Source organism: Diceros bicornis, chromosome 22, assembly GCF_020826845.1.
Source record: "Diceros bicornis minor isolate mBicDic1 chromosome 22, mDicBic1.mat.cur, whole genome shotgun sequence".
In the NCBI taxonomy this organism is placed as follows: Eukaryota; Metazoa; Chordata; class Mammalia; order Perissodactyla; family Rhinocerotidae; genus Diceros; species Diceros bicornis.
This window is the reverse complement of record NC_080761.1, coordinates 48,779,222-48,806,501: the sequence shown is the minus strand read 5'-3', so window position 1 is coordinate 48,806,501 and position 27,280 is coordinate 48,779,222. Positions and strand designations below refer to the sequence as shown.

The window sequence follows — 27,280 nt, the reverse complement described above, 5'->3', positions numbered from 1 at the left end:
TTTAGGGGCGGGGTCTAGAGGGAGCAGCGGTGTGTGTTTAGGAGGTGTGTGTTTCGTTTTTCCCGCCCTTTCTGCCCTCCCCTTGCTCTCACAGTCTTCGCTGAGGGTGAACGAGGAAAGATCGATAATATTTAACCAGAAGAACACAGGACGGGAAACAACCGCGGCCTGCAGCGGGATGGGCGTCGGGGGGTGTGGTCGCTCGGGGGCGGGCCCGGGGGCGTGGCCAGAGGCGGGCGGGGCGGGGCTGCGGTTGCGGTCTGTGCGCCCGCGGCGGCGGCGGCGGCGGCGGCGGAGGCGCAGGCGGCGACGAGAGGGTGAGTGCGAGGCCGGCGGGCTCGCGGCTGTTTGGGGTCGGGGTGCGGGGACGTCGCCGGGGTCGCGGCGGAGCCTCGCTGCGGGACTCTGCTGGGCTCGTCCTCTCTGTTCCCCTCTCTTCCCTGCCCAAAAGCCGGCGTCGGGTGTTCCAGCCCGGCGACCAGTGCGGTTGCCTGCATCCGGGCCCGGGCTTCCTGGCGGCGGCGGCGCAGACCAGGGCATGGGGATCGGGCCTCCTCCCGGTTCGCGCCCGCAGTCCCCGAGCCCGCGCCTCCCGGGGACCCGGAGGACCCGCCGCGGGCTCGGGGGAGGGGAGCCTCGGGCACCGGGAGGCCTGGCCGGGGGAAGGCCAGAGGGCAGGCGGTGCGCGCCTGCTGCGGACCACGTCGGGGTCCCAGAGGAGATAATAACGCGGGTGGGATGGCGGTGTGGACATGCTGTAGTATTCGCTGAGAGAATTCGAATAGAAGTTTCTAAGGATTGCTGGTGTCTTGTAAATTTGGGCAGCAATTCTAGCCTGGGTTGTGCTCCCATTCCGTGGGGCAGGACCTCTTGCTTCACAGCCCCGAGATTACACAGACTTACTTAAAGGAAGTGACCGCTGTGACTTGGGCATCACTTGACTGATGGTATCAGCTGCGGAAAGAAGCGCACTGATTACACATCTGTCGTGTCCACACCGGGTCTCACTGGCCCCGGGGATCTCCGCCAGGCTCTGTGTTCAGGAGACAGAGAGAGGTCACGCACTTAACTTGCCCGAGACAGGTGACCGTTTCAGAAACAAGGGAGATGGTTAGGTGCTAGTAAAGTAACAGGTTTGTGGCCAGTGGGTGAATATGGATTCAGCCTGTGCCCATCCCTCACCTGTGATGCAAAGTGAGGGGACACAATACGTCTGACATTACTTTTAATTTGGAAAATACTGTTCCTTAGATACCATTTTTCTCACACTTTAGAAAACTTCTGAGGTAATGGAAACATCACTGAAGCAAGAATATAGTATATGAGAGATTAATACTATGGAGTCAGAATACTTGAAATATGATGATGTTAGGTGACACAGACACTGTTGCCAGCACCTCCGCCAGACTTGCCACTGGGAAAGCCCTGTATCACTTGGAAATTGCCTCGTGATGACTATGCCCTGTATACATATGAAACGAATGAGAGAAATTATAGACCACATTGCAGATTATGCACTAAGCCAGCACTAACCTGCTCCAGAAAGCAATTCATAGGGGGTAAAGGTCTATTTTCCTTATAAAGTTGATAAAATAGTCTCTTTATTTGGCTCTGTTAGCAGTACAAAATTTGCTTTCAGAGAAAGGAATTGGCTATTATCTGAGAAACTTGGATCTGGGAGAGAGCGAGAGCCTGATAGTGATACCATGAACTTCATCTCCAGTCTTGCCTTAAAAATTTAGATAAAAATAAAAATTTAGAAAGTATTGCAGTCTGGTAGTTACAAGCGGTTCACTGTCGTTAAAGTTGGCATGGGGAGCTCCTGTTTTGGAAGGTGGGCTGGTTTAGGACCTTGCTTCTGTTAGGACTGGGAGAAAATAAACAGAAAGCATGGTTACAAGAAGTGGGGCTTTATGGTGGTAGAATTCTGGTTTACAACAGCAGTGGACCAATCAACTTTCTAAATAACAGTCGGAGAAGAGATGGCTAATGATTAGCAAAAGTTTAAGAAGAAGCAAAGCTTCAAAGCTACCACTCTGCTAACAGTTTTAACAGATGATAATTAACATAATCTTTGTGTCTGCATATGTTGGATTATTTTCAGAAGGTATGTTGGTACATCCTCATGAACCCTGTTCTTTGTTTACAGGAGTGGCAAGCCATCGCGTCACCCAGTTTGGATCCTGGCTTCCCTCAAAAGACTATGGTTAATGTTTGATAATGCTCTGGAGTAGCCAACACTACATGTAAATAAGACATGTAGATAAAAGACTTTTGGTTTTGAACTGACTTTTTTCAGCCACATTTGTATATATGGATGTTCCTCACCAAAGATGATGACTTTAAGTGTTAGTAAAATCATTTTTATAACTCTCCTAATTATACTTCTCTGTGACATTTCATTTCTCGGATTCTTTCTTTTGGCAGGATGTTAAGCTAAACAATTCCATGTGATCCTTTTGTTTTCTTTCAAATGATACTAGCAGTGAGAATGAATGTGATTAATTGTTTAAATAGTTTAATTTTCATAACCAGGTAGAGAATTTTCCCATAGTCCAACCAGATTTGCTGTAGGGCTTCATTCGGTTTTAGGAAATGCTTTTATTTTCAGTGTAATGGTGAAATGTTTAAGTTATAATATTTCCTTTATGATTATTCACCTTTTTTTATCCAAAAGAAAGAACCAAAGAAAAATATGATACAATATAATTTTATGGCTGTGTGTTTACTTAATTCGTCTCCTTGGCCTTGTTTGCTGTTGTTAATGATGACAGTAGCATCATTACAGTTTCAATTCAAATTATATTCCTGTATTCTATCATTGTAAACTGTTTAAATTGTATCCAAAACAGTGGATGTATTAAATAAACTTGACAGCTTATGTCCACTGTAGTCTCTTAAGACTATTAAATTGATATACCACGTTAAAAAGTAAATATTCCCTCAATGATTTTCTGAAATGAAAAATACACACATGAGGACTGCCTTTGTGTGAAACCATTTCTGCACATACTTACTATGAAGTGTCTGGCCAAGCTTTGTAAACCTATTCTTGACATCCATGATAAAAGTGCTCATTTGATACTTTAAAAATAGAAGTCACTGCTTTTCATCAATCTCTGAACTCTCTTGACAAGATATAGATAAAATTCTTTAAGTAAAATGGTTTATTTTGACATGAATTTGGTTATAGATCAAATGTTATCTCCCTAAGCAATCATATAGGCAAAAATAGGTATATCATAGTTCACTTACTAACTGCTATCTTTTACCGTTAAGAGGACTAGATTCCACAATTTTAGGCTTGCTTAAACAAAATTGTCATAATTTTTTTTTATTTTCGGTCTTTCAACACAAGTATTCAATTTTAATATTAGGCAAGAATGATTCGTTTTACACTCATATCACATAGAATGTACACTTTGAGTGTTATATTTGAGTGTTTCAAGATACACAAGAGACTGGATTCTAGCCCAGCTCTGTGACCTTGGGCAGTTCACTCTTCTCTGTTTTCTCAGTAGATTGAAAGGCTTGAACAGGGCCCGTGCACTCGTCTGGTTCTCTACATCTTCTAAATAACTGAAGCTTTTTTATTTTAGCCATTTAGTATAGAACTTTCTTTGTAATGATAAAATGCTACATTGCTTTCTTGAATAGCATATTAAATGTATGTATCTTTGTCTTGATGTTTCAGTGTCATTTTAAACACCATTGTTGGGCTTTAGTACACTGATACCCAGAGAGTTCATTGAGAATAACAGGACTGTTTGCTCATTTTTAATTACTGTTCCAGGTTGTTTGTGTTTTTGCAATCCTTTGTCTTTTTTGTTTTTTAGCAGCTTTAAGGTATTTCTACTGTCAGGTGTTTTGCTAATTTCCTAGGACTGCCATAAGAAAGTACCACAAACGGTGATGTAAAACAATGCGAATTTCTGTCACAGTTCTGGAAGCTAGAAGTGGAAATAAGGTGCTCTTCTGAAGTCTCCAGGGAAGAATCCTTCCTTGCCTCTCCTTAGCTTCTAGTGGTTGCCAGCCATCCTTGGCGTTCCTTGGCTTACAACTGTGTCACTCCAATTTCTGCCTCTGTCTTCACGTGGCCTTGTTTCCTCTGTGTCTGCCTGTCTCCAAATCTTTCCTTATAAGGACACCAGTCGTTGGATTAGGGCCCATCCTATTCCAGTATGACCCAGTCTTAGCTTGATTACACCTATTTCCAAATAAGGTCACATTGACAGCTACAGGGGGTTAGGACTTGAACACGTATTTTGGGAGGACACAGTTCAACCCACAAGTGTCATGGTCTCTAGCTGAGCCCTCCTCTTCCCAATTTGCTCCTCTTTAGTTGCTATGGTTTAGGATCCAAATATCCATCATATTAGAATTGCACATAGACTGGATATGTGGGAACAGTGGGGATCTATTCTAGGAGCTTTAGTATATGATATTTCATATCAGTGTTCAGAGGCCCTTTTTTAGTTCATTATTATTTTGGATTTCTAAGTGTAGGTCCTGAACATAAGGGACAAGTTACTATGATTGTAAAATTATCATCATATCAGCAAACACTTAATGTGCACCTGCCATACTGATTGAATGTCTCTATCCTGGTAAGAGGCATGCTTCCAAATCTTTTTGGACTGAAGAGGAGAAAACCACGTATGCCTAAGTCATTTGAGTTTTTGATGGATGTCTTTAAAATTGCTGCACCTAATCATTGGTTTTGTTTGTCACTGTTTAGATACCCCTGGAGCATTTGGATAATGTGACAGTGGGGATGCCGTGATGTCGAATCTCTGTCCACCACCATCTCCAGCTGTTGCCAAGACAGAGATTGCTTTAAGTGGTGAATCGCCTTTATTAGCAGCTACCTTTGCTTACTGGGACAATATTCTTGGTCCTAGAGTAAGACACATCTGGGCTCCAAAGACAGAACAAGTACTTCTCAGCGACGGAGAAATAACTTTTCTTGCCAACCACACCCTAAATGGAGAAATCCTTCGAAATGCGGAGAGCGGGGCTATCGATGTAAAGTTTTTTGTCTTGTCTGAAAAAGGAGTAATTATTGTTTCATTAATCTTCGATGGAAACTGGAATGGGGATAGGAGCACATATGGACTATCAATTATACTTCCACAGACGGAGCTTAGCTTCTACCTCCCACTTCACAGAGTGTGTGTTGACAGATTAACACACATTATCAGGAAGGGAAGGATATGGATGCACAAGGTGAGTGGTTTTTGAGCTTATTAATCATGCTAACCCAGCTGTTGAAAGTTTATCTTCTGATACATTTATATCTAATTTTAGAAATTATATCCAGTTAACTTCAAACAATAGCTGTTATTTGTGTCTACCTTATTGGATACAGATAGATCCAGTCTGATGTCAATGATCTTCATAATAACTCTGGAAGGCAGGAGATGATAGCTCCACATTACAGATAAAAAGCTAAAGCTTAGAGATATCAAGAACATAATAAGTTTTAGAGTCTAGGTTTGTCTTGGGAGCCCTTGACTCTAAAACCATTTTTTTTGTTTTTGCTTTGCATGACCCTGTCCTTCACCTACTGCCATGTGTAGGTACAGGCAATTCAAAACAATTGTTTCATAAGCGGGTGGCTGAGTAATGTAGCCTTTGGTCCCTTTAACTTCTTTGCCAAGTTCTGAAATTTGTAAAATGAGGAGGTTGGACCAAATGGTTTCTAGGAGATATTCCTTTTAATTTTGCAGATTGAGCTAGAGGAAATTACTGTTATCCCTTAAATCCTATAGTTTAATATATAGTGATATTTATATTTACATGAGATTTGAAGAACAAATTTAATTCTCCTGTCTACTTAGCAGTTTGATAGTAATATGGAAGTCCTGTAAAGCATTATTAATTTTATAAGCCTTTTACCAGATAGTAAGGAAAAATAATATCTTTTAAAAGAATTGTTGTTTACTATGTTAGCAGGCTTCCTCCTTATTTCTTACATGTTTATGAAAATCATTCAAAATCAGGAATTCCCAGATTCAACTTGATCTTATTTAATTTGAAAAGTGCAAATCATTAGTTCCTTTGTAAAGCTATGCAGATGTTTCATTGACTGTTTGCTGCTAAATTATCTGTTTTTAACTGCAGGAAAAAAAAGGTGTTTTTCTTTTATTCTGTATTGTCTATGAGAGCATGAATTTGTTGGGCTAATTTCCTGCCCCCCACCTTTTTTTCTGCCCTAAAATGGAAAGTATTTTTCCCACGAGCTAGGTTACACAAGAACGTCTGCCATTTAACTGTATTGTAAAAAAATAAGCAAGTATCAAAAGGTCGTGGTCGTGTTTTTTAAATTTTAATGAATTTTCTCTTGCTCAGGAAAGGCAAGAAAATGTCCAGAAAATAGTCTTAGAAGGCACAGAGAGAATGGAAGATCAGGTAAGGTGCAGATAGCATGCTATCAAACACCACCGAGCTCAGGGCGTGTGTTTATGTAAGGCTGAGGGCTACTTTTGTGAGGGCCCTGAAGCCATGTTATTTTGACAGAGTGAGCCTGAGAATGAACAGAGCCTTTATGAAGATGTGTGGAATAAACTGGATGAAAATTTCCATACCTTAGACCTGAAGAGTTAAATACGCAAAGGATAACAGCAGTTGCATCTACAAATTATTATTTTGCTAACTTTTTTTCTCATTGCAAAGAATGAGTTTTGAATAACTTGTTCATAGTAAAAATTTTAAATTTTATGTGAAATTTTCTTTAAGGTATTGCTTCTCAAACATTTCCACAGAAGTAGTTATAACAGGAGGCAAGTGAGTATACCCCTACTGTGTCTAGGGGTGCAGGCACAGCTCTAAGCATATTTCTTTGAAGTCTCGTGTTGTGTCTTTAAAACTCATGCAGTTTACATTTTGTTCTATGATATGTCTATTTGTTTTTTTTGTTTGGTTGGTTTTTTTGTGTGTGTGTGTGAGGAAGATCAGCCCTGAGCTAACATCTTATGCCAATCCTCCTCTTTTTGCTGAGGAAGACTGGCCCTGAGCTAACATCCATGCCCATCTTCCTCTACTTTATATGGGACACCGCCACATCATGGCTTGACAAGCAGTGTGTCGGTGCGAGCCTGGGATCTGAGCCGGTGAACCCCAGGCCGCCACAGCGGAGCACGCGCACTTAACCACTTGTGCCACCAGGCCAAGCCGGCCCCTGTCTATTTGTTTTAATATTACAATTTCCCAGTGACATTCTTCACCTTCTTATTCATCAGGTTTCTGATAATATCAAGTTTCTAGGAGAACAGGCGGTGTTTATCCTGTGGCTTTGAATACCCTTAGGGAGCAGGCACCAGAGTTTGAGAAGCATGATTGCAAGGATTTGGCTTCTCTTATGGAAATTAGATGCAAACTGTTTCAGTGTAAAGCAGAGAAGTTCTGAAAGGGACTCTTCAGTGGAGAAAGGCTCCTTTACTTCTACTCCCTTAGCCCCTGGCCACCCTCCACGCTCCTTCTGTTCAAACTCCGGTCTGAGCATGGCTGGATTGCCTCTGCTGCTCTGGTTCTCCTTAGCAGGCCTCAGACGGAATGGTAGTTTTAAACAATAACTTTTCTAAAAATTTGTGAAAATACAAGGACATAAACAAGGAAAACTCAAAACCCTGTAAAATGACCTCCTTTCCAAAATTGTTATGTCTATGCTTTTGTAAATAACTTTCTAGGCCTGAGGAAGTAATTCTGGGGAAAAATCTGAGACTTAGAAGAAAATGTTTTCTTTACCCAGAGAAGCCGGGCCTTTACTTGCTGGTCACTAAGCAGGGTGCCAATGAATGGGGTGACTTTCACCAGCCTCTAGATGTACCTGCTAATTATGGAGTCATTATAGAGTTATCTCAAGATAAGGAAAGTTAGGACCCAATGAAATCCTACTTTTACTGGGGTTATTTTTTCCAAACCAGAAACCTGTACTTACAAAGTTTACCACTATTAACTTAGTTTTATTTCTCTTTTAAGGGCTGTTCTTGAAAATGTTATCCTACCGCTTCTGTATATTTGGACAAACTGGAGGGTTTTAAAGGGGAAACATGCCCCTGCTGAGCTCAAGTTAGAGAAGTCCAAGGAGGAAAAGAAACTTGAGGGACTTTCTTTTAGAGCCTCTTCTGTGTTCAGCCTTGTAGGACTTTTTTGTTAAGCTTCAATGAGCATATCCATTAACTTATGATGATAAATGTCTGAGATACCATGTGTGACATACCATGGGAAGGTATTTTCCTGCAATTATCCTTTCTGAAAAGAAGGAGTTGCCTGATAATTCAGTCCTTGCAAATTTCACATCGTGTGCTTTCAATGACTTTATTTTGAACAAATAAATACTATTTGGGGATGACACATTAGTCTGAAACAACTTCAGTCAGTGCTAGTTCAGGATGCTTATAGCTGTCATCTGATAAAGTTGCTTTACAAGGAAGCAAATTTAACATAGCTTCTTCAGTCATTATTCTTGTGGAATTGCACATGTTGATTGTAAACAAGCATTTTAAAAATTAAAAAGCAGAAACAATGAGTAGTAATGTTTGGAGGTTCCTACAGGCTGAAATTTTTAAAATAATAAAATCTGTATGATGCAAAGAGGCTTATGGCTTAGGATAAAATTTCTAGAGACAACGTCACATTTAAATTCTCAAGCAACTTACATGATAAGGGCTCTGGAAAAATGGGTTTTGTCACTCAAAAAATGACTCGGAATGTCTACGGTTCTAATTTGAAGATGCATGTGAAGAGTTTGAATAAAATCGTGTCATGAAATGTGAGTGAGAAAAAAACTATTGTTAGATTGACTTTAAATAATATGTGATTTTAAAAACCTGTTGAGCTGGGCCCGGCCTGGTGGCGCAAGCGGTTAAGTGCGCGCGCTCCGCTGCGGCGGCCCGGGGTTCGCTGGTTCGGATCCCGGGCGCGCACTGACGCACTGCTTGGTAAGCCATGCTGTGGCGGCGTCCCATATAAAGTGGAGGAAGATAGGCGCCGATGTTAGCCCAGGGCCGTCTTCCTCAGCAAAAAAAAGAAAAAAAAAGGAGGAGGATTGGTGGATGTTAGCTCAGGGCTGATCTCCTCACAAAAAAAAAAAAAAAAAAAAAAAACCTGTTGAGCTAAAAATTGATAGACATATGACAATTTCATCTACCTCTCTGAAAGTTTACATACTCAGATGCTCAAAAAATTTTGAGGGAGCGGTTGGTGGCAGAGAATAAATGACGGATCACCCGTATTTCAGACGCTCTGCATTTTAGTGTTCTGTAGTCAGTTTTCAATTTCGTTCTAGAAACTACAAATTTCAGGATTACATATTTGAGATGTAATAAGTAGTAGTGGTAGTATCTTGAAAGAACTCTGAAGGAATCTTGTTTTATTGATTCATAAAATATGTGTGATGATTTTGATTTGCAGTTGGGTAGATTATACGTTATTATGAATATGGAGGTTGAATATTGATTCAGACTTTACTACTGAGTCATTTGCTGAGGACTTCAAAGTCTTTTTATGCTTAGCTTTCCTCGTTTTTAAATATATAATGCATCAATGACCTGTAATTAACAAGAGTTTTTATATCTCAAATAAATTTCCAAGGAGATCCTTTCTAAATTTGGCTTGGTGATTTAATCATTGCATGTAACAGTAAATGATAAGGCAATGATTCCATTTTGACTAAAGAAAATTATTCCTGGAAGAGTGAAAATGAGTCTTAACTAGCATGTAAATCCTTTAGAAATGTATGTAGTAGTGGACTTGTTTGGGGCTGTGTTTTAACAAGTTGTCAAGTATTTCTATCAAAGGGTGTTATTGTTTGCTCTCAGTTTTTAATTTTTTATTGCCCAGCTTATCCTATATTGTGTGATTGTCTTCACCTCACTTTGTTTTTTTTGTGCAGGGTCAGAGTATTATTCCAATGCTTACTGGAGAAGTAATTCCTGTCATGGAACTGCTTTCGTCTATGAAGTCACACAGTGTTCCTGAAGAAATAGATGTAAGTTCTTACTTACCTTGTTAAATAGCAGCAATGGTACCCTTCATCAGTTCCCTCGAGTTATATTACTATTATGTATATTGGTAATATTCTAATTTTAGCAGTATGCATTTTTTGTTGTACATATTATTCATATGAAGTATTAGCCACTTTAACAAACTCACTTAAAATCCTGAATTTTTTGGCCAAACAGAGGCTGTTTTGGTCAGTGATAGTTATGATAAAATTAAATTTATTTAGGTTATTTCACCACTTTTGTATTTCTTGGAACTGGGAGAATTCCAGACCTCATAGACTAAGCAGTCAGTATCTCATGCAGTACTTTTTGTAACAAAGCTTTGTACAATAAGTGGCAATTAATGAAAGTTTACTGATATTCACTAATCTAATTGCCTTCAGCGCTTGTTGAGGTCGTTGTGAATCACACAGTGTGCATGTACAGAGAAATCTTCGGGAAACTGTTCTTGTTGCTTTCTGACTTGGTCATTCAGATTTGTCTCCTGATCCTGACGGCTCAGGAGAGGGTGGTTCTGTAACAGTTGTTGCTTAACCTGTCTGACCAGCTTTCCCCTTTGTCCTCCCCAGAGTGTGGGGTAGTGCTGAGTGTTTTATGGGGACTCTTGATGCTCAGAAATGAGGGCAGTGTGTTAGACTGCACCTAGACTTCAGAAAACTTGCGTATTAAGAGATTATTTCAACACTATGTTATAGCCAGAATAATTTTTGTTGTTGTTGTTGCATTTTAGATAGCTGATACAGTTCTCAGTGATGATGATATTGGTGACAGCTGTCATGAAGGCTTTCTTCTCAAGTAAGAATCTTGTTTCTTTTCGTAAAAGCTGGATGAAGCCAATACAAATCTTATGCCCACTTACGACAAGATTTGGAAAGAAGAAAATAATAAGAGAATACCTACCCAGATTATTCTAGGGACAACATTGCATGTTTGAACTATTGCTTAGCTTTGTGAGTTTTTTTATTTATTACGTATCTGTGATGTATTTGATGTTACTCTTACTAATACTAAAAGAAGCTGAGTTTCCATAGTCCCTAGACAAGAAATCTTGGTCCCTTGTGTGGTTCCGGTTTCTTGTTTTACTTCTCATTAAAGCTGAAACTAAGAACCTAAAGGGGTTCTTATATTCAGTTCCATGGTGGAATCCCCCACCACCAACAGACAATACTCTGGACACTAACACAGTGTCCTACAATTTAACTCAATCCTGACACTATCCGCCCAGAGACAGTGTCATATTCCACAAGACTGTTCCTCTCTTCCCCCAACTTCAGATACCAGTTGCAAGCTCAGGTTGTTACCTGTGCTTTTGACCAACCTGCTACAGCTTGGAGGTTCCAAGGACCCACTCCTTGGACTTCATATGCCTTGGCAAGTCCAGATTGTTACCTGTAATTCTGACCCACTGGGGGGTCAGAGGTTCCCACGACCGCCTTCTTGTGTTTCATTAATTTGTTAGAGTGCTCACAGAACTCAGAGAAATATTTTTACTTTCTGGATTGCCATTTTATCATAAAAGGATATGATAAAGGATACAGAGGAACATCCAGATGGAAGGGACACGGAGGGCGAGGTATGGAGAAAGGGCACGAAGCTTCCATGCTCTCTTCAAGCATGCCACTCTCCCCAGATGTTCACGTTTTCACCAGCCTGGAAACTCTCTGAACCCCATCCTTTTGGGTTTTTATTTTCATTAAATAGGCATGATTGATTAAATCATTGGCCATTGGAGATTGATTCAACCTCTAGCCCATTTCCCCTCCCAAGGTCAGGGGATGAGACTGCAAGTTCCAGCCCTCTAATCACCTGGTTGGCTGCAACCAGTCTCCATCCTTAGGTGCTTTCCAAAAGTCACCTCATTCACACAACAAAAGACGCCTTTATCACTCGCAACACTTAGGAAATTCCAAGGGTTTTCAGAGCAGGAAATTCCAGGGGTTTTCAGAGCTGTGACCCAGAAACTGGATGAAGACCAAATATATTTGAGAAATATCTGAATGACCAAATATATATTTCTTATAAATCACAATATCGCAGAACACTTTCAAATTAAGTTGCACGGTGGGTGGACTTAAGTTATTTTGGCCTAGAAGAGAAAATTATTCATATTTATACTGATCCTTTCCATCTTACAGGAGATTTTAGTACTTAAGAGTGTGGGTTCTAAAACCAGACTTCCAGGGTTAACTACTGTGTGAACCTGGACAAGCTACTGAGCTGTCTTTGCCTCCATTTCCTCATCTGTAAAATGGGAATAATAATAATAGTACCTACTTCATAGGGTTGTTGTAAGCATTGAGTGAGAGAAATCATATTAAGCACTTAAAACACTGGCACATATAAGCAGATAACATTAGCTAAGAGCTAACATTGTCTATTTATATTTCTTCCAGGGAAAATGATAATAACACTAACAATAGCCAATATTTATTGAATGCCTGTGTGTTAATCCCTATCCAAGGTGCTCTCTTGATGTGTTTAATCTCAACTTCTACTTTAGTGTTTCTTTACAATTGCAGATGATCATGAAATTTAATTTTTTTAAATGAGAATGAAAGGATAAAGTATTTGCTTTATATCCAGTCTTTTCCTCTATATTCATGATGGAATCTCAGGTGCACGAGTGTATTTAACCTAGAACCTTACATGGCTTCAATCAGAGCACTTTAGTCCTGATTCTGCTCAGTGTCAGCCATTCATAACGGCACTTTTAATCCCATTTGACTTTAAATAAATCACTTAACCTCTCCACACTTCAGTTTCTTCCACTACAAAATGGTGATATTTTACTAACTCAGTTGTAAGGTTCAAGTGAAAGAATCTCTGTGAAAGGCATGTGGAAAATGTGAAGTACTATAGAAATAAAGGTGGCATTATACTTACAGCTTTGGTGTTCATCCTGTAAAGCTATTCTAAGTTATTTGAAGCTCACTTGCCTTTATTTTTTTTTTTTAGTTTGTGAAATTATTTTACAGTCAATGTTTCTCATCTTTTTTCTTCGATTTCCAGTGCCATTAGCTCACACTTGCAAACCTGTGGCTGTTCTGTCGTTGTAGGTAGCAGTGCAGAGAAAGTAAATAAGGTAATTTATTTTATAACCCAGCAAATAATCGGATTTTTTTAATACTGCTAACATATCATGGATTGTAATTTAAAGGTTAGGTTGCAGTCAAGATGATCTAATAGTATAAGAAGGCAATATAATCTGACCAAATTACTGTGGCACCCTGTGGTAAAAATGTGTTTAAAGTAAATTGTTTGAATAGGAAGTCATTTATCAGAGTCATTTCTATAATTATAAATACCAATCTCTGCGTTATATAAATGGTTTTGATATTATTTTAAAATCAGATAGTTTAAAAAAATGTGTCTTCTATTTCCTGATGCTATCTTTAATAAACATGAAGATAGGCATGTACTTTTGGTACTAATTCCAAAGAAATGTTATCTGATCATTTATCTTGATTTCGTTATCTTGCTTTTCCCCTCAATCTTTCCCTTTTTGGAACCCAGTGCTATTAAGTGGTTGATGAAGATTATACTTGATGCAATAGCATTTGTGACCACTTCCTTCAGTGCTACATGAGTTAATAAAGAATTAATGAATGGTTACTTTCCAAGCATTTATCCAGGTGATAAACTAAGGGATTTTGTGCTTTTCTTCACTGACCACTAAATAGAGAGAGATAAGTGCACCTAATCCATCAAATTAATTAAACCTCATTTTTCTTTTTAAATTTTACACAGGAAATATGTTAGGAGTGATTATTTGCTTGACAAATATATTTGTAATTTTTTTCTGTAATAAGCTACCTTGTATATTTACATGACCTTATAATTTACCAAAATTATGTTTCTCATACAATCATTTATGAAAGATTACCTCTGTTTTTATATTGCATCTAGTGACTTCTAATTATCTCTGTTACCCTAAGAAGGTAGCTTTCCATCTGTGTCCCCCAAAGCCTTCAGGTTCCACAGAGGGGGTTCCCAGTCACTTGTTGGAGGGACAAAGGCTCTGTGGTTGGGGCTCTGTGTTTTTTAAATATTTTTCTCATCCCACATCCTTTTCTGGCTTAATAGCTTCTCTTTTATCTTTTAATTTGAGAAGAAGGTTGCCATTGCTCTAGATTGAAAGCCACTGCTTTAATATAAAAATTCTCTGAATATAGTCTGAATTCCAACGTAGTTACATGGCTTTCTGTTTTTCCTAATAGAGCTATAGATCACATCCTGTTAGAAGCATAGGTTTGTAAACCTCAGCCAATGGTGTGCTTATTTTAAATCAAATCTGATAGTATTAATTCTCATTCTGTTGAAGGATTTGGATGCTCTTTGATATTCATTATCGTGGGATTTCACATGTAGAACTATTAATCAGAAGCCATAATTCTGTGTAATTTAAGTGCATTTAGTTTTCTTGTCCAAAATTCTTTTCTTGTTTGAAAAACACTTGCTGCTGGGTTTAGTTATACAATCAGTAATTATATTAGGTCATTATTTCCTATGAAAATAAGGGTTCCATGGTCAAATAAGTTTGAGAAACTCTGCTTATTATATCAGTCACCTGAAGAGTCCCAATATATATTCAGATGTTAAAAGTTTTGAGATATATAGTAAATTTACCAGCATTTCCCAAACTTATTTGACTGCAGAATCCCTACTTTGAGCAACAACTGTTACATCCCATGTACTGTTCCAGGTGACTAAGGGATTCTTATTTCTCAGGATGTATTTTATTGACAATAACAATTGAAATTTCTGTTCAGATTTCTTTCATAAGCCAACCAATGGCCTTTTTACTTCATATTTTAATGCTAAAATCTTTTCTTTTACAGATAGTAAGAACATTATGCCTTTTTCTGACTCCAGCAGAGAGAAAATGCTCCCGATTATGTGAAGCAGAATCATCATTTAAATACGAGTCAGGCCTCTTTGTACAAGGCCTGCTGAAGGTATATTTTCCATTTATCACAAGTGAAAGCAATTTTTTTAAATCATTTTTGAGACTCTTTATGAATATGTTTTGAATATTAGCATTTAATGCATCTCATGTTTGTTTGCCAAAGAGCTGGCTCCTTTACACAGGTCTGAGCACAGAGTGTATGTCTATGGATTTATTTGTTATCACTGAAACATCATGGAATAGCTTTCTTTGTATTTCTCTTTGGTTTCCTGTAGCTGCCTGTCTGGGCTCAGGATTATTATTTTTTTTAATATGTGCTTTAATCAGGTTGCACATCTAAAATGGGAATACTTCTTTTTTACTGACCAGATTTGAATTTTTGTTACCATTTTATGTTTATGTAACGTGTTCATTTATTAGAAAAAAAATTTAAAGCTACTTTCTGTCTTGAAAAAATGTATAAGATTTGAGCAATTCCTATATATATGTATGTATATATATTAGAAAAATTATTGTAGATTTTTTTAATTTACTTTAGTCTGCTTTTCAAGGAGCAAAACAGATAAATGAAGATTAGCTGTTGTTTTCAATAATTACAGAGAAGACAGTTGTTCACGTTATTGAATCTATTATTGATATTTCAACTATAGTAGAGATGTGAAGAAGTAGACTTCCTAATGGTTATGTGATTTCCTCACAGTGAATGCTTTTTTGAGGTAGGCGTAGCAAAACGAAAGAAAAAATATTAAAAACTGTTGCAAATAAAAACTGTATTCAGCTTTTGCATTTTCAATAATCTGCATGCCATAAGCTCGATAATAGTATTTAAATAGGGAAACTACTTAAGGAAAACTTATTTCTGATTTGAGTTGTACAAATCTGAAAATTAGAACTTCTTCCTCTCCAAGGCATAATAAGGTGCTTAGTACTTTTATTTCCTCTGCACCCTCTCACTTAATTATATAATTCTATCCCTGCAAGAGTCCTATACCAGATGCATAGAGGAAAACTTGAAACTATAATTTAATGAAAAAATATTTACGAGTTTTCCATGCAAGTATAAATTATAGAGCCTTCCAGAAAATACTTTGACATTATACATCAAGAGCCTTAAAAATGTTGAAAGACTTAACCTACTATTTATATTTTTGGAAATCCATCCTAAAGAAGTAATTATATATGGAGAAAGGTTTACTTAGAAAGATGGTTATCACACCATTATAAGAGTGAGAAACTGGACATAGGCTCTGTCTTCTGTTCATAGCAGATGTCACAGAGCCTCTTACACAGTAGGTGCTTGTCCCATGGCAGCTGGTACCCAGCTGACTGTAGCTGGACAGAAGTACATTTTTTACTTATAAAAATACATATTCATTGCGATTTAAACGAACGTGAATAATCAAGAAGAAAATAAAAAGTCTCTTGTGATCTCATAATCAAATGAATAACCACTGTTACTATTTGGCATATTTCTAGTCTTTTTTTCTTCTGTTTGTATTTTTTTCATCTCTTCCCTTCCCTGTCCCCCCCAAAAATTGGATTATACTCTGCGTGTTTTCACCTCCTTTTATCACAGTATATTGTGCATGTCTTTCAATATCAACACATAAACTTCTGCAACTTAATTTTTAGCAGCTAAATAATAAACCATTTTTATTTATTTAACCACTTCTCCTTTTGGATGTTTAGGTTGTTTCACTATTTAAATCAGTGCTGTAAGTGCACACGTCACTAAAACTTTACACACAATCATGATTAATTTCCTAGAATAAATTTCTAGAGATGGATTTGCTAACTCAAAGGCAGTTTTTTCCATTAAAAAGTAATTCTTCCTATCTTTTGGCATATAAGGCAGTAAATTTTCTTTTTGTTATGACAGGATTCAACCGGAAGCTTTGTGCTGCCCTTCCGGCAAGTCATGTACGCTCCCTATCCCACCACACATATAGATGTGGATGTCAACACCGTCAAACAGATGCCGCCCTGTCACGAACATATTTATAATCAGCGCAGATACATGAGATCAGAGCTGACAGCCTTCTGGAGGGCCACCTCGGAAGAGGACATGGCTCAGGACACCATCATCTACACAGACGAAAGCTTCACTCCTGATTTGTATGTAACACCCTGTTATTGATATTGTCGTTAAGCAGTATTATGAAATTGTGTCTTTTACGAGTAAAAACAAGCAACTCTGTTTAAAAAGAAAGAAATATTACTAGGAGAATTATGCTTTAAGAAATAATTTGGTTAATCAAGCATTTTTGCTTAAATGTTTTTCTTAATGTGGTTGTATTTCCCATAAAATAGGTTAGATTAGTCCTTAAAAATAAATATTTAAGTATTTATTTAACAAATGTATATTGAGCCCCTAGCGCTGTACTAGGTGCTAAGGTTGATAGAGACCAAGCAGACAGCCCCAGCCCTGCAGCCCTAATACTGCTTAAAGACTAGTGTATTAGAGTCATTAAAAGGTTTATTAACTAAACCAAAGAAATAATTCTGTCTTTTTTTTCTTAATACATGAATATAAAATACACCAAAACTGTCAAAATATATTAATAGAGCATTCTTTTACTTTGCATTTTATATTGTGTTATTCATTTCTTACCCTAAAGTCTGATTAGTAAGTTAAAAAGAAAAAGAGTAATGATAAAAAAATGTTGAATGCGAACCTGGTTAGGAAAAAAAATGATGACAATAAATCTGAATTATAACCCACTAAGAAAACACTTAAATGATGTTCTGAAATCAGGAAGAGAAATGTAGTATACTATTATGGTTCTCTTTGACCAATTTACAGTGCCTGACACATAGAATGTTAACTAGAATAATCCAGGTTTGAGTGTATAAAGCAGCAGCAGAATTGGAGCAGGTAACCCTGTCCTGTGTTTCTAAGAAAAATTTTAAGCTGAGGCAGCAGGCATGTGGAGCACCAATGGTCACACAGAAGGTGTTGACCAAAAGCAGAAAAGGAACATGATGTCCAGGGGACCCCCAGCCTTCTCTGTCTCCAGGTACGGGAAGGTGGCTTCTTTAGGACCCATCTTCTCCCAGCTCTCCAGTGTTCGTGCTGGTTCCTTAGAAAGTTTAAGAGGAATTGGTTTAGCAAATTGGTCAAAATTGGAATTCCAGGTTACTAAGTTTTTACATGGTGGTAATTTTGGTACACGAGTAGAAGTTCTCAAAATTAATTTGTACTTTTTAAGCATTTTCTTCTTTCCTAAAGTGTTTAGTATTTTTTCTCTTTTTTGATTGGTTGCCTGAGAGCTCTTTTTGGGGAATTTAGTGAACTTTAGAATGGGTTTACAACCACGTAGTATTTTTTTTTTAGAGGAGATATGTGTAACAGTTCTTACTCATTTTAGCCAGTTATGTTTGCTCTCTGATTTGACAAACTGTGATTAGCCAGCTATTCTGGTTTTGCTGATCATAACCAAATAATGTCACGAATTTTTAAAATTTGTTTCCAGCTCTAAATAAATCTTCTGAACATGAAATTGTCCAAAAATAACATTTTCAACCACTAGATTGCGTATTGTTAACTTTTATGTATTATAGACATATTTTACCTTTTAGTTTAGTTTAAACATTATTTATTTTTAAGATATTTTTTATTTTAACTTTTAAAAATAATTTCACTCACTGCCAGTACATGAAAAATCAGTCACTGGAAATATTCTTTTTTAACACTTTGCTTCGTCTAATTCACTTATGAACAAGGCATTCAATCAGTGAAACAGGTATCTTCAGAACACTAGACTTAAATGCCTTATCCTGTCTCCAAAGCCAAAGAGGGAGTGCTGTCAGTGCCCACATGGGCCACTAGTTAGGCAGCTAGTAATCGTGAGATGCTGATTTCTTCCCCTCCCACATCTCCTCCTTCTGTAGTTTGGCACACCCATCTCCTAAAACTAGGAAATTTTAGGTACTTTCCTTTTTGCCTCTGCGCACGCACGCCTTTCCCTGCCACTCCTGTCAGCTATATGATGACCCTACTATTTTCAATCTTTTCAGTTAAAAGTTGTTTACCTTATTAAACGTTATATTGCCCCCTGACTTGAATATAACCTAGCATACCAGTAAATTCTTTAGGGAAGTAGAAGACAAGGAAAGGGAAGGAAGAAGAGATAAGATCAAGGGGGCTGGGACCTGGGAAGGGAAGAGTCTTTTGTTTTTGTTAAGCACTGTATCCTAGGTGGTGTGCTAGACACACATTATCTCCAGTGTGCATTATGTCTTAACTGAGCATTGCCCAGGCAGCACTTTTCCTAACTAGCTGGTTCACGTTACTTGCCCAGATGATGGACTTGTTGATGCAAAGTCAGTGATCAAGGTGTTGCAGGTAAACCGTCTGGGTGTATTCTTTAATCCCATGTGAATGTTTCTTAGCATTCGTCCTTGTATCGTTTTTCTTCCTAAACTGCTTATTAGAAGTTATTAGTACACAAAGTTAACCCTTTTTGTTGTGGTTTTTGGTGTTAGTGGTGTGTGTGTATTTTTGTCACTGTTTTATTTTTTTGAGATGTCAGGAATTGTAATTACATTCACTAATCGCCTAAGGCTCTCAGCATTTTTTTTATCAGGTGAGGGTACAAAATAGATTGAGAGATAGATACACACCCTCCTTGGGACTGCTTATATCTTTAAGAGAAAAATAATTATAGTGGCATGACAAACTCCAGGAATATACAAGTGTTATATATATTTGGAGATTTAAAATATATATATCTAATTTTTATAAATATGAGTACACATAATATCCCATTTCTAAGAATTTAGTTTATTAGCTGGAGTGTGGGATTGTGGAAAGTAGCATTGTATAGCCATTTCAACATTTGGATGTTTTCTTTTCTTCATAGGAATATTTTTCAGGATGTCTTACACAGAGACACTCTAGTGAAAGCCTTCCTGGATCAGGTAAATGTTAACCCTCAGGTTGTCAGTGAATGATGCGACATGTTTTCTTTTTTAGTATATCCTACAATGCCTGTACCATATATGTGTAATATCATAGAATTAAGTCACTATCTTTTTGTCTTGTGTCTGGTCTTTCTAAAGTGTCTACATGATTTTTCTTTTGAACTGTTAATGAGAGTAGCCTGTATATTAACAATTGAAGATGCAACATTCCCCAGTTCAAATAATAAATGTTTTAATTCCAAGCACTAATCTATTACTCTAGATGTTTTCTTTGTGCGGGGGTGGGGGGATTTTAAATGCTTTTTATTTCCCTTAATTGAGCCAAAAATGTCTTTATAACGTAGTACACTTTTATTTAAATGATAGCATCTTGGGGCCAGCCTGGTTAAGTGTACACGCTCTGCTTCGGTCACCCGGGGTTCACAGGTTCAGATCCCGGTGTGCACCGACGCACCGCTTGTCAAGCCATGCTGTGGCGGCTTCCCGTATAAAGTGGAGGAAGATGAGCACTGATGTTAGCCCAAGGCCAATCTTCCTCAGCAAAAAGAGGAGGATTGGCACGGATGTTAGCCCAGGGCTGATCTTCCTCAGCAAAAAGAGGAGGATTGGCATGGATGTTAGCTCAGGGCTGATCTTCCTCACAAAAAAATAAATAAATAAATAAGTGATAGCATCTTTATTGTCTCATTCTTTTGAAAAAAGTATGCTTAATTATACATTTGAAGAAAATATAACAGAGCTTTGTCGTAATATCATTCTGGGGATCAGGCCAGGAAACAGCGCCATAGATGTAGCTTGAAATAATGAGATCCTTAGGCTAACTGGAAATTTTGGATCCAGGTCTTTGTGGCCTGTGACATGTTGCAAAGTTCAAGGATAATTTGTAGTCATGTCATTCCATGCTTCTAAGCTGAAATAAAACCCTCCTACCACTCCACATGTACCCCCCCACCCAGAGGAGAGGGATGTGAATACCTCAAAACCGTAGTCTAAGCGTGGCTCAACTTCTGGGAGCTTCCATTTTATTTGAAGATGTGGGTGGAAAAAGTTAAGTAGCACAACTGGAAGTAACTTACATCATGATTTTTAATAGTAAAATAAATATGGATATATTCTGAGGTAGAATGCAAAATATGAGTCTATTTTTAAAGATAAGATGGAAGACTTCAGAAAACCGTCAGATTGCTTCCAAACCCAGGACTCCCACCATAGTCCTGTGTGTTGGGGGCGTCAGTGGAAACGGCTGAGGAGACCTGCCCGAATGTGTGTTATCCGCCAGACACTGTCTATACTGTGATAGCAACCTGCCACGTACGTGGAATGGGAGCAAATCATTCATGGAAACGCTTCATCTTCCTGTAGGTCTTTCACTTGAAACCCGGTTTATCTCTCAGGAGTACTTTCCTTGCACAGTTTCTACTCGTCCTTCACAGAAAAGCCTTGACACTAATAAAATATATAGAAGATGACACGTAAGTCAAACTATAGGAAGGAAAACCTTTGTGCGTTGTTTTTTCTTTTGTTCCTTTTGGACATTTTCTATATGATATATTTTTTTTCATTATTTGTAGGCAGAAGGGGAAAAAGCCCTTTAAATCTCTGCGGAACCTGAAGATAGACCTTGATTTAACAGCAGAGGGCGATCTGAACATAATAATGGCTCTGGCTGAGAAAATTAAACCAGGCCTGCACTCCTTTATCTTCGGAAGATCTTTCTATACTAGTGTCCAAGAACGAGATGTTCTGATGACTTTTTGAATGTGTAACTTGTTAAGTGTATTTTGTCACAATCGTGATTGCTGCTATGGTAGCCCAGTGGTGTGGGAAGCACCATTCCCTTGGGGCATGCCCCAGAGTCCTACTCAGGAGTGGCAGTTGAAGTTACACTACAGTTGTCACAAGAAGTCTGTAAGGGGATGTCAGGTGCACATTACAATGGATGTAACTTTTCCTAGATGTGCTCTCTTGGGATACAGACTTATGTTTACAATTATAATGCATATTATTGCTGTCTTTTAAAGATACGATAACAGGATATAAACTTGACCACAACTACTATTTTTGAAACTTATGATATATGGTTTACATGTATCAGAGTGAAATCTGAGTTAGCTTTCGCAGATAAAATACTAGTCGACTTTCCATCTCTTGGTGTTCCTTGGCATGTGGGATTACTGTAATGCTTTTGCAATCAGCTGAAAATTAGAGCATCTAAATCATTTCAGTTCCACAAAAGGAAGTTAGCTTGAACATACATTAGGGTTTAGAAAGAAGATATTGATCAAGCAGATGGTTAATTGAAATTAATTATTAGATCTTACTTTATAGACTTAGTCCTTCGGATTTGGTCTGTGTAGAAATGTCAAGCAGTGTGTATAGTCCCCGTTGTGGTGAACCACAATCAGGGTGGTGTGTGTTTGCTTGCTGAGCCCTGTCAGAAAGTATAGGAAATTGGATTTTGTGTGCTAGTAGTTATTGCCAACTTTTTAAATTAATTTTCATTATTTTTGAGCGAAATTGAAATGTGTACCTCCTGTGCCTTTTTTTTTCCTTGGAAAATATAATTACTTGGAAGAAGTTCAGATTTCACTCATCAGTCATCTTGTTTTCCTCTTGGATAGTCTTACCCTGACTTGGCAATCATTGTAACTCCAAGATTATTCAGTGCAATAGAGAATGTACTAAATAACAAGATCTTTTTTCAGGAACAGAGGATAGTATTTGTCTTCTTCCTTCTTATATTTCTGCGCCTATTTTTGAAGGTATTGCCATGTCTCTCTGCCTGCATCGTATGAGAACTAGCAAGAGAAACTCTACTGATGTGCAGTTTTACTAGGTGCTACTTTGGCAAAACTAAGTGGTCAATTTGTTTTGTTTCCTTAATGTGTTTGGACCATTTTGCTAGCTATAAAATGACTGATTAACATAATTCTGTGCTCTAACGGTGTTGACATAATAGTATACACAAGCATAAAAAATATTTTTATTTAAAACTGTGGAAGTTACACAAAAGGGAAAAAGTATTTATAAGAAAGGGATACAAGTGATAGAGCTCCTCAGCCATCACCCACCAAATTTAACCAAAACCAACATGTTCTGTCCTGAAAGATCCTAATGGCCTTTCACATCACTAATAAGAAAGGTGTAGTCATCTTGATTTTTAGACACACACACAACTGGATGACTGATGCCCTGTATGTAGCTCAGTCATGAAAAAATTTATAGATACCACCTTGTCATGCCCCTTACTCAATGCTTTTTACATGATAGATTATTTCCTTTTGCTGGTTATTGTACTGTTGTATAGAATGAAAGTTGTACAGTGAAGTAAGTTATTAAAGCATGTGTAAACATTGTTATATATCTTTTCTCCTAGATGGAGAACTTTGAATAAAATATCTTTGAAATATTGTCTCTTACAGTTATTTGTTCAGAAAAGCAGTGCTGTGATATTGAAAGACTGACTGGCTTCCTGTTCAGCTGATGGTCATGTTATGTCTAAACTATTCTTTATTGATTTTCTCTTTTGAAAGAAAATATATTTAAAGGTTCTATATCATGTGGGAATCTTATGTTGTTTTTTTTTAAAAAAAAAGACTTTCTGCTTAACTCCTAGCATTGCATTTTGACTTTTTAATTTATATATTAATATTTCAAGTGTAAGGTAATGCTTGGGTAAATTCTTTTTTTAAAATTCCTGTAATAATAATACCTAATATAACCTAAGCTGGAGTTATTTCTTCCAGCTATCCAGTACAGGTGTCCAAACTGAAAGTACAAGGAATCTAAACTCTTTAATCTGGAAAACAAATAAGATTGACATTTTTACTCCAGGGAAAAAAATTAATTTATAAATATAACAGTTGAATTGAAAGATTTCTTTAAAAGAAGATTGATTCATTGCATTGCTAAGATTCTCAAGGAAAAAAACAAAACTTCATATAATGCTGTAAATTAAAATGAGACAGTTACTTCTATGGTCTGTTTCTGTAATGCTGAAAGTTAATCAGGAAGATAGTGGATGTTACTCTTATCTAACACTGTTTTGGTTTTGATGTGGAATTGCACAGATTGGTATTTCTCCTATGATCTGCAAGGTATAGCTTAAAGTACCAAAAACAGTTAACCACCCGCACTTAACACACACGGCCCACTGGACTTTCTCACAACACTGTGAGGCAGGGGTATTATTTCTGTTTTACAGATTAGGAAACTAAGGTTGAAAGAAGTGTAATACACAGCCCATGGTCACTCACTAGTTAAGGTAGATTTCATCCCAGACAGTTACAGCAGCTGCTATGCGATGCAGCACCCAGCACAGTTCCTCCATGTGGCAGGTACTCACTGCTGTGGAATTGAAGGGCAGGGAAGGAAGCAAGTATTGTGGCCTACTAGCACTCTCCAGTGCCCAAGTGTGATTCCCTGCTATGCTCCTTGGAGGAGTTACTTAACCTCCCGGAGGCTCATTTTTTAAATATTTGAAATGAGGGCATGATGATACCTCACAATTGGTAAGAGGATTTAGTGAGACAGTATAAGATGCTTAGCTCAGTATCTGACTAGTGCTTCATACCTGCTTTTTCATCTAGTCTGACAGTCACTACCTTTTAATCGGGGTGTTTAGAACATTTACATTTAATGTGATTATTGATAAGGTTAGATTAAATCTATCATGTTGCTGTTTATTTTCTATTTATTCCATTTGTTCTTCTTTTTTTTTCTTTTTCACTTTCTTTTGGATTGAGTATTTTTTATGATTCTGTTTTATCTCCTTTGCTGGCTCATTAGTTGTATAACTCTTTGTTATTTCAGTGATTGCTTTAGGGTTACAGTGTACATCTTTAACTTAGTCTATATTCAAGTGATGTGACATATAGTATAAGAACCTTACAATAGTATACTTCCATTTCTCCCTTCTCACCTTTGTGCTGTCGTGGCCTGACATATTACTTCTGCATATGTTGTAAGCTCCACAGTTTATTGTTATTATTTTTGTTTAAACAGTCAATTATCTTTTAAATAAATTTAAATATAAATATTCTAAACACCTCAATTAAAAAGCAGAGATTGTGAGATTGGATTAAAAAAGCAGACCCAACTGTATGCTGCCAACAAGAAACACGTCTTAGAAGTAAAGGACAAACAGATTAAAAGGATGGAAAATGATACACAACACTAACACTAATCAAGAGAAAGCAAGGGTGGCTATATTAACATCAGACAAAGTAGATGTCACAGTAAAGACTCTTACCAGGGATAAAGATCATTTCATAGTGCTAAAGGGGTCGGTTCAGCAAGAGCACGTAACAATCCCAAGCGCTTGTTTACTTAATAATAGCTTCAAAATACATGAAGCAAAAACTGATAGAACTGTAAAGAGAAATAGACAAATCTACAGTTATAGTTGGAGACTTGAAGATTCCTCTCTCAGTGTTTGATTGAACAAGAAGACACAAATTTTAGAGCTAGATTGTGCATAGGCTCAATTTGAATGAAGCACTTTCTGGAAAGAAAAATCTATATCCAAATCAATAAGGATACAGAAGACTTGAACAAGACTATCAACCAACTTGACGTAAGTGACATTTATGGGACACAGCAGTACCTCACAACAGTAGTTACACATTCTTTTCACGAGCAAGTGGAATGTGTACTAAGATAGACCATATTCTGAGCCATAAAACAAGTCTCGATAAACTTAGAAGGATTCGAGTCATACAAAGTATGCTCTCTGGCCACAATGGAATTAAATTAGAAACGAATATCAGATATTTGGGGAAACCTCAAATACTTGGAAACTAAATAGCACTTTGAAAAGTTTAGATAATTTCTAAATCATGTGTGTTTAGGGGACAAGAGGAAATGGATTGGAGAGCAGAAAAGGAGGTATCAGAATCTCATGGAACACTGAAAACTATAAAACATGGTTGAAGGAAATTGAAGAAGACACAAAGAAATGGAAAGATATTCTGTGCTCTTGGATTGGAAGAATTAACATAGTCAAAATGTCCATACTTCCTAAAGCCATCTAGAGATTCAGTGCAATCCCTATCAAATGTCCAACAACATTTTTCACAGAAATAGAACAAAGAATCCTAAAATTTATATGGAACAACAAAAGACCCCAAATAGCCAAAGGAATCCTGAGAAAAAAGAACAAAGCTGGAGGTATCACACTCCCTGATTCCAAAATATACTACAAAGCTATAGTGATCAAAACAGCATAGTACTGGCACAAGAACAGACACGCAGATCGATGGAACAGAATCGAGAGCCCAGAAATAAACACACACATCTATGGACAGCTAATTTTCAACATGGGAGCCAAGAACATGCAAGGGAGAAAGGAAAGTCTCTTCGATAAATGGTGTTGGGAAAACTGGACAGCCACATGCAAAAGAATGAAAGTAGACCATTATCTTTCACCATACACAAAAATTAACTCAAAATGGATTAAAGACTTGAATGTAAGACCTGAAACCATGAAACTTCTAGAAGAAAACAGGCAGTACGCTCTTCGACATCAGTCTTAGCACCATATTTTCAAATACCATGTCTGAACAGGGAAGGGAAACAATAGAAAAAATAAACAAATGGGACTACATCAAACTAAAAAGCTTCTGTACAGCAAAGGAAACCATCAACAAAATGAAAAGACAACCTAACAACTGGAAGAAGATATTTGCAAACCATATATCTGATAAAGGGTTAATCTCCAAAATATATAAAGAACTCATACATCTCAACAACAAAAAAAGCTTAATAACCCAGTTAAAAAATGGGCAAAAGATCTGAATAGACATTTTTCCAAAGAAGATACACAGATGGCCAACAGGTACATGAAAAGATGTTCAACATCACTACTTATCAGGGAAATGCAAATCAAAACTACAGTGAGATATCACCTCACGCCCATCAGAATGACTATAATTAACAAGACAAGAAATAAGTTTTGGAGAGAATGTGGAGAAAAGGGAACTCGTACACTGCTGGTCTGAATGCAAACTGGTACAGCCACTATGGAAAACAGTATGGAGATTCCTCAAAAAATTAATAGAGGGGCCGGCCCAGTGGTGCAAGCGGTTAAGTGTGCACACTCCGCTGAGGCGGCCCGGGGTTCGCCGGTTCGGATCCCGGGCGCACACCGACGCACCGCTTGGCAAGCCATGCTGTGGCGGCATCCCATATAAAGTAGAGGAAGATGGGAATGGATGTTAGCCTGGGGCCAGTCTTCCTCAGCAAAAAAAGAGGAGGATTGGCAGATGTTAGCTCAGGGCTGATCTTCCTCACAAAAAAAAAAAAATTAATAGAACTACTATACGATCCAGCTATTCCACTGCTGGGTATTTATCTAAAGAAAATGAAAACACTAATGCATAAAGATGATATGCCACCCCTATGTTCACTGTGGCATTATACACAATAGTCAAGACTTGGAAAGAAC

General features: G+C 37.7%; 1 protein-coding gene across 2 annotated transcripts; it reads left to right on the top strand.

The window, feature by feature from the left end:
* The first annotated feature begins 299 nt into the window (after window positions 1-299).
* C9orf72 (C9orf72-SMCR8 complex subunit) lies at window positions 300-23,243 on the top strand. 2 transcript variants are annotated; one of them, XM_058565927.1, is made up of 12 exons: window positions 300-317; window positions 2,150-2,348; window positions 4,739-5,226; window positions 6,352-6,411; window positions 9,896-9,991; window positions 10,738-10,802; window positions 13,017-13,089; window positions 14,846-14,962; window positions 16,793-17,028; window positions 19,776-19,833; window positions 21,199-21,308; window positions 21,408-23,243. In XM_058565927.1, exons 3-12 carry the CDS (start codon window positions 4,783-4,785, stop codon window positions 21,592-21,594), a joined length of 1,446 nt encoding a protein of 481 aa, XP_058421910.1. In that variant the 5' UTR covers window positions 300-317; window positions 2,150-2,348; window positions 4,739-4,782; the 3' UTR covers window positions 21,595-23,243. The 2 variants fall into 2 exon arrangements, with proteins under 2 accessions (XP_058421910.1, XP_058421909.1); XM_058565926.1 differs by lacking the exon at window positions 300-317 and adding an exon at window positions 1,180-1,559.
* Window positions 23,244-27,280: the final 4,037 nt, after the last annotated feature.

Bases quoted from the DNA above. Each gene is read 5' to 3' on its own strand.
- C9orf72 (XM_058565927.1), top strand. From the start codon at position 4,783: ATGTCGAATCTCTGTCCACCACCATCTCCAGCTGTTGCCAAGACAGAG. The intron at 5,227-6,351 runs GTGAGTGGTTTT...TCTCTTGCTCAG, and splicing joins GAAGGATATGGATGCACAAG to GAAAGGCAAGAAAATGTCCA. The intron at 17,029-19,775 runs GTATGTAACACC...TTTTCTTCATAG, and splicing joins GAAAGCTTCACTCCTGATTT to GAATATTTTTCAGGATGTCT.